This window comes from Physella acuta, unplaced genomic scaffold, assembly GCF_028476545.2.
Source record: "Physella acuta isolate Inbredline_101_S28 unplaced genomic scaffold, ASM2847654v3 ptg002537l, whole genome shotgun sequence".
Lineage (NCBI taxonomy): Eukaryota > Metazoa > Mollusca > Gastropoda > Physidae > Physella > Physella acuta.
The window spans coordinates 46,033-54,738 of NW_026734004.1; the positions used below are offsets into that span (position 1 = coordinate 46,033).

At 48.6% G+C, this 8,706-nt stretch overlaps 1 protein-coding gene across 1 annotated transcript in view; it reads right to left on the reverse strand.

The window, feature by feature from the left end:
- The window catches only part of LOC131933513 (voltage-dependent calcium channel subunit alpha-2/delta-3), a gene marked incomplete at its 5' end in the record, with an annotated part of 35,577 nt that extends 27,393 nt beyond the window's left edge, over positions 1 to 8,184 (reverse strand). Inside the window, 7 exon segments of the mRNA XM_059290260.1 lie at positions 328 to 492; positions 1,481 to 1,631; positions 1,747 to 1,807; positions 2,981 to 3,112; positions 3,252 to 3,459; positions 4,716 to 4,784; positions 8,071 to 8,184. Coding sequence (XP_059146243.1) covers positions 328 to 492; positions 1,481 to 1,631; positions 1,747 to 1,807; positions 2,981 to 3,112; positions 3,252 to 3,459; positions 4,716 to 4,784; positions 8,071 to 8,184 — 900 coding nt within the window.
- Between the last annotated feature and the right edge of the window lie 522 nt (positions 8,185 to 8,706).

The following is an 8,706-nucleotide window of genomic DNA, read 5'->3' on the forward strand; positions in this document are numbered from 1 at the left end:
GGGCGCCATGGCGCCCGCCGAACGATTCGCATGTGCCCGCCTCTCACTATTAAACAGAGACAGAATTTTTTTCATAAAACTTATTGAAAGGTTGAAGGGGATGGAAATCGAAAGTTTGAGGGGGGGGGGGGGGGGGGGGAGGTGCAAATCGAAAATTTTAGGGGGTGGGGTTACAAATCGAAAGTTTTGTCCCCGGGTGACGGGAAGGGTCGCTAAGCCTCTGGGAGGAGTTTGTCGATTTAAAATAGGTGGTGCCCGCCACCCTACCGATATTTTAGAATGTGCTCTACAGTAAAAAAAGGTTGAGAACCCCTGCACTAACCGTACCTTTAAGAACAGCTGGAAGGCTTTGGTTAAAGCTTTCTCGAAGTTGGCGTTGGCGCGGGGCATGATGTTGTCGATCTTCTCCTCCAGCAGTTTGATGTTGTCGGCGTTGGCAGAGATGAGGGTGTCGTTGAAACACTCGTCAACATAGCGGGCTTCGTCAGAGAACTGGGGATAAGAGCTGCGACTGGTGACACAGTGGTGATACGCTGTGGTGGTGACACAATGAATGCCATAAAATGGACACCCACCGTTATAAAGGTGACACCCACCGCTATAAAGGTGACACCCACCGCTATAAAGGTGACACCAGACATCCACTATTACACCGTTATAAAGGTGATACCCACCGTTACACCGTTATAAAGGTGACACCCACCGTTATAAAGGTGACACCCACCGCTATAAAGGTGACACCCACCGCTATAAAGGTGACACCAGACATCCACTGTTACACCGTTATAAAGGTGATACCCACCGTTACACCGTTATAAAGGTGACACCCACCGTAATAAAGGTGACACCCACCGCTATAACGGTGACATCCACCGCTATAAAGGTGACACCAGACACCCACCGTTATATCGTTATAAAGGTGATACCCACCGTTACACGGTTATAAAGGTGACACCCACCGCTATCAAGGTGACACCAGACATCCACTGTTACACCGTTATAAAGGTGACACCCACCGTTACACCGTTATAAATGTGACACCCACTGTTACACCGTTATAAAAGTGACACCCACCATTACACCGTTATAAAGGTGACACCCACCGTTTTAAAGGTGACACCCACCGTTAAAAAGGTGACACCCACCGCTATAAAGGTGACACCAACCGTTATAAAGGTGACACCCACCGTTATAAAGGTGACACCCACCGCTATAAAGGTGACACCCACCGTTATAAGGGTGACACCCACCGTTATAAAGTTGACACCCACCGTTACACCGTTATAAAGGTGACACACCTTTATAAAAGTGACACCCACCGTTACACCGTTATAAAGGTGACACCCACCGTTATAAAGGTGACACCCACCGTTATAAAGGTGACACACCTTTATAAAAGTGACACCCACCGTTACACCGTTATAAAGGTGACACCCACCGCTATAAAGGTGACACCCACCGTTATAAAGGTGACACCCACCGTTATAATGTTGAAGTAGTCCTCATCACTAAGCGTCTCGAGTATTTTGCTGACAGTACTTGTAGCGATGACAAACCTCAGGCCCTTCATGGAGCCGCTGGCGTCTAGCAGAATCAGGACGTTCTTGGGGGAGGAGGACGCCTGGATGTACCTGGTGGAGGGGGAGGGGGGGAGGGGAGGGCCAAGATGAGTGTCACACATGAGAAAAAAAGTTGAACCAGATTAAAACCGGCCAAATGACGTCAAGAAGGGGTCAATGAACTCACCATTTCCGCATTCTGCAGTCGTAGGTGTCTATAACGTTGACGTTACTGGGCCACTTCATGGCTGGAGAGAGATGGGAACCACGTGACAATAACATTTGAATCACGTGACAATAACATTTGAATCACGTGACTATAACATTTGAATCGCGTGACTATAACATTTGAATCGCGTGACTATAACATTTGAATCACGTGACTATAACATTTGAATCACGCGACAATAACGTTTGAATCACATGAATAACGTCACAAACAGTGGCGGAACCACAAAAAAGGCGCCACGGTAAAAAATGTTTTCCATGTTACACACAAACACAAACACACACACACACACATATATTATATATATATATATATATATATATATATATATATATATATATATATATATATATATATATATATATATATATATATATATATATATATATATATATATATATGACATTTTGGACAGGTGACTGACAACAGACGGTATAAGGAAAAATATTTTTTGGATTGTGTCCCTTGGTTCAGAGAATGTTCTAGATTGATGTGTAGCAGACCTGTAGTGACGTACAGAGAATGTTCTAGATTGATGTGAAGCAGACCTGTAGTGACGTACAGAGAATGTTCTAGATTGATGTGTAGCAGACCTGTAGTGACGTACAGAGAATGTTCTAGATTGATGTGTAGCAGACCTGTAGTGACGTACAGAGAATGTTCTAGATTGATGTGTAGCAGACCTGTAGTGACGTACAGAGAATGTTCTAGATTGATGTGTAGCAGACCTGTAGTGACGTACAGAGAATGTTCTAGATTGATGTGTAGCAGACCTGTAGTGACGTACAGAGAATGTTCTAGATTGATGTGTAGCAGACCTGTAGTGACGTACAGAGAATGTTCTAGATTGATGTGTAGCAGACCTGTAGTGACGTACAGAGAATGTTCTAGATTGATGTGTAGCAGACCTGTAGTGACGTACAGAGAATGTTCTAGATTGATGTGTAGCAGACCTGTAGTGACGTACAGAGAATATTCTAGATTGATGTGTAGCAGACCTGTAGTGACGTACAGAGAATGTTCTAGATTGATGTGTAGCAGACCTGTAGTGACGTACAGAGAATGTTCTAGATTGATGTGTAGCAGACCTGTAGTGACGTACAGAGATTGTTCTAGATTGATGTGTAGCAGACCTGTAGTGACGTACAGAGAATGTTCTAGATTGATGTGTAGCAGACCTGTAGTGACGTACCTGGGTAGATCCGGAAAAAACCGTCCGAGCTACAAAAATACTGCCAGGCCAGGCTGGGGTCAGCGCGACTGTTGGTGATAAACTGCTGAGTCATGTTCGCGCTCCACTTGACACCATTCAGGATCTGGGGGGCTAAGACAGGCAGGGCATCAGTGGGGGGAGGGGAGGGGGGGGGGCTGGGACAGGCAGAACAAGTGGGGGAGGTGGGGGGGGTGAATCAGGTACATAATGTCACGACATACGAAACACCAAGGCTTAAGATCTGACTTACATTTGTCGTAGATGTTTGTCGGCACGTGAATGGAGCTAAAGTTGGTGTTGAAGAGTTGCCGGCCTTTCTGTGTCTGAAATGGCCACGGGTTGCTGGAGTCTGTGGGCAGGTAGTGGATCGTCTCCTTGATGGCACTGATGGAGGCGTTCTCCATGTTCTTTAGGTCCGTGTCGATGACAATCTTCTTGGCGTTGTAGTAGCTCACATCCTGGGGATTAGTAGGGAACATCATGGGGATTAGTGGGGAACATCCTGGGGAACATCCTGGGGATTAGTAGGGAACATCATGGGGATTAGTGGGGAACATCCTGGGATTAGTGGGGAACATCATGGGGATTAGTGGGGAACATCCTGGGGATTAGTGGGGAACATCCTGGGGATTAGTGGGGAACATCATTGGGATTAGTGGGGAACATCCTGAGGATTAGTGGGGAACATCCTGGGGATTAGTGGGAACATCCTGGGGATTAGTGGGGAACATCATTGGGATTAGTGGGGAACATCCTGAGGATTAGTGGGCAACATCCTGCGGATTAGTGGGGAACATCCTGGGGATTAGTGGGAACATACTGGGGATTAGTGGAGAACATCCTGTGGATTAGTGGGGAACATCGTTGGGAACATCCTGAGGATTAGTGGGGAACATCATGGGGATTAGTGGGGAACATCGTGGGGATTAGTGGGGAACATCCTGGGGGATTAGTGGGGAACATCATGGGGATTAGTGGGGAACATCATGGGGATTAGTGGGGAACATCCTGGGGATTAGTGGGGAACATCCTGGGGATTAGTGGGGAACATCATGGGGATTAGTGGGGAACATCCTGGGGAACATCCTGAGGATTAGTGGGGAACATCCTGCGGATTAGTGGGGAACATCATGGGGATTAGTGGGGAACATCCTGGAGAACATCCTGAGGATTAGTGGGGAACATCCTGCGGATTAGTGGGGAACATCGTGGGGATTAGTGGGGAACATCATGGGGATTAGTGGGGAACATCATGGGGATTAGTGGGGAACATCCTGGGGAACATCCTGAGGATTAGTGGGGAACATCCTGCGGATTAGTGGGGAACATCCTGCGGATTTGTGGGGAACATCCTGGGGATTAGTGGGGAACATCCTGGGATTAGTGGGGAACATCGTGGGGATTAGTGGGGAACATAATGGGGATTAGTAGGGAACCTTCTGTGAGAGAAAAACTATATCCACTATAGCAACACAGAGATAAAAACCAAAACTACGATATAATTAAATTAGAACAAGACACATTTAATTAAATCCTGTCCACACAGTGGATACATATCCAAGTACACATACAAACATAGCCATGCAAACATACGAACATATCCATGCACACATACGAACATAGCCATGCACACATACGAACACAGCCATGCAAACATACGAATATATCCATGCACACATACGAACATAGCCATGCACACATAAGAGCAACTTACTTTGAAGGTGATAGACTCGCTGTATGGACCGTACTGTCGGAGGGATTCCTCGGCCACTTTCTTTAGCGCCTGCAGTGAAAGTTAGAGTCACAATCAACCACACACATCCCCCACACAAGCTACCACACAAGCTACCACACACATCCCCCACACAATCTACCCCACACATCCCCCACACAATCTACCACACACATACCCCACACAATCCACAATCTACCACATACATCCCCCACATAATCTACCACACACACACCCCACACAATCTACCACACACGCCCCCACACAATCTACCACACACATCCCCCACACAATCTACCACACACAGACCCCACACAATCTACCACACACGCCCCCACACAAATCCCCCACACAATCTACCCCACACATCCCCCACACAATCTACCACACACATACCCCACACAATCCACAATCTACCACACACATCCCCCACACAATCTACCACACACATCCCCCACACAATCTACCACACACATCCCCCACACAATCTACCACACAATCTACCACACACGTCCCCCACACAATCAACCACACACATCCCCCACACAATCTACCACACACATCCCCCACACAATCTACCACACACTTTCCCCACACAATCTACCACACACATCCCCCACACAATCTACCACACACATCCCCCACACAATCTACCACACAATCTACCACACACGTCCCCCACACAATCAACCACACACATCCCCCATACAATCTACTACACACATCCCCCACACAATCTACCACACACGTCCCCCACACAATCTACCACACACATCCCCCACACAATCTACCACACACATCCCCCATACAATCTACTACACACATCCCCCACACAATCTACCACACACATGCCCCACACAATCTACCACACACATCCCCCACACAATCTACCACACACATCCCCCACACAATCTACCACACACATCCCCCACACAATCTACCACACACATCCCCCACACAATCTACCACACACATCCCCCACACAATCTACCACACACGCCCCCACACAATCTACCACACACGTCCCCCACACAATCTACCACACACATCCCCCACACAATCTACCACACACATCCCCCACACAATCTACCACACACGCCCCCACACAATCTACCACACACGTCCCCCACACAATCTACCACACATATCCCCCACACAATCTACCACACACGCCCCCACACAATCTACCACACACATCCCCCACACAGTCTACCTCACATGCCCCCACACAATCTACAACACACATCCCCCACACAATCTACCACACACATCACCCACACATTCTACCACACACGTCCCCCACACGATCTACCACACAATCTACCACACACATCCCCCACACAATCTACCACACACGTCCCCCCACAATCTACCACACATATCCCCCACACAATCTACCACACACGCCCCCACACAATCTACAACACACATCCCCCACACAATCTACCACACACATGCCCCACACAATCTACCACACACATCCCCCACACAATCTACCACACACATCCCCCACACAATCTACCACACAATCTACCCCACACATCCCCCACACAATCTACCCCACACATCCCCCACACAATCTACCACACACGTCCCCCACACAATCAACCACACACATCCCCCATAAATCTACTACACAAATCCCCCACACAATCTACCACACAATCTACCACACACATCCCCCACACAATCTACCACACACATCCCCCACACAATCTACCACACACGTCCCCCCCACAATCTACCACACATATCCCCCACACAATCTACCACACACGCCCCCACACAATCTACAACACACATCCCCCACACAATCTACCACACACATGCCCCACACAATCTACCACACACATCCCCCACACAATCTACCACACACATCCCCCACACAATCTACCACACACATCCCCCACACAATCTACCACACACATCCCCCACACAATCTACCACACACATCCCCCACACAATCTACCACACAAGTCCCTCACACAATCTACCACACAATCTACCACACACATCCCCCACACATCCCCCACACAATCTACCACACACGTCCCCCACACAATCTACCACACAATCTACCCCACACATCCCCCACACAATCTACCACACACATCCCCCACACAATCTACCCCACACATCCCCCACACAATCTACCACACACATCCCCCACACAATCTACCACACACATCCCCCACACAATCTCCCACAAACGTCCCCCACACAATCTCCCACACAATCTACCGAACACGTCCCCCACACAATCTACCACACACATCCCCCACACAATCTACCACACACATCCCCCACACAATCTACCACACAATCTACCACACACGTCCCCCACACAATCTACCACACACATCCCCCACACAATCTACCACACACATCCCCCACACAATCCCCCACACAATCTACCACACACATCCCCCACACAATCTACCACACACATCCCCCACACAATCTACCACACACATCCCCCACACAATCTACCACACACATCCCCCACACATCCCCCACACAATCTACCACAAACGTCCCCCACACAATCTACCACACACATCCCCCACACAATCTACCACACACGCCCCCACACAATCTACCACACACATCCCCCACACAATCTACCACACACATCCCCCACACAATCTACCACACACATCCCCCACACAATCTACCACACACATCCCCCACACAATCTACCACACACATCCCCCACACAATCTACCACACACATCCCCCACACAATCTACCACACAATCTACCACACACATGCCCCACACAATCTACCACACACATCCCCCACACAATCTACCACACACATCCCCCACACAATCTACCACACACATCCCCCACACAATCTACCACACACATCCCCCACACAATCTACCACACACATCCCCCACACAATCTACCACACAATCTACCACACACATGCCCCACACAATCTACCACACACATCCCCCACACAATCTACCACAAACGTCCCCCACACAATCTACCACACACATCCCCCACACATCCCCCACACAATCTACCACAAACGTCCCCCACACAATCTACCACACAATCTACCACACACATCCCCCACACAATCTACCACACACATCCCCCACACAATCTACCACACACATCCCCCACACAATCTACCACACACATCCCCCACACAATCTACCACACACGTCCCCCACACAATCTACCACACACGCCCCCACACAATCTACCACACACATGCCACACATTTCGCACAGGTGCAATGGGGTTATGGTTGTCCTATCGCAATCATTTGCTCGGGTCATGGGGGTCATGTTACAATTGTTGGGGTCACGGGTTCACCTACCAAAACAGCCTTTTCCTTCTTACTCAGCATGTTCTCCATTTTGTGCTTGACGTCTTTGAGCAAACTTGTGATGACCTCTGGCCCTCGGGTCATCACGGTCATGGTCGCCTGGCGCTGTGGGTGGGGGGGGGGGGGGGGGAGAAAAGATTGCCTTTAGTGGCTAGACAATGGCGAAATAGTTATAAATCAGAAACTTTGGTGTCAAGGTTACTTAGGTCAAAATTGGAGGTTACATAGGTCAAGTGTCGAGGTCACTTAGGTCAACTAAGCGTGTTGGCCAGTCCTAGCCACGATCCTTTGAATCTGGCACCAAGGGCTCGATCACAGTCAGGACAGCTACAATCACAGTCAGGACAGCTACAATCACAGTCAGGACAGCTACAATCATAAAGAGAACAGCTAAAATCACAGACAGGAAAGCTACAATCACAGTCAGGAAAGCTACAATCACAAAGAGGACAGCTACAATCACAGACAGGAAAGCTACAATCACAGTCAGTACAATTACAATCACAGTCAGGACAGCTACAATCACAGTCAGGACAGCTACAATCATAAAAAGAACAGCTAAAATCACAGACAGGACAGCTACAATCACAGACAGGACAGCTACAATCACAGACAGCCAGAATCGCA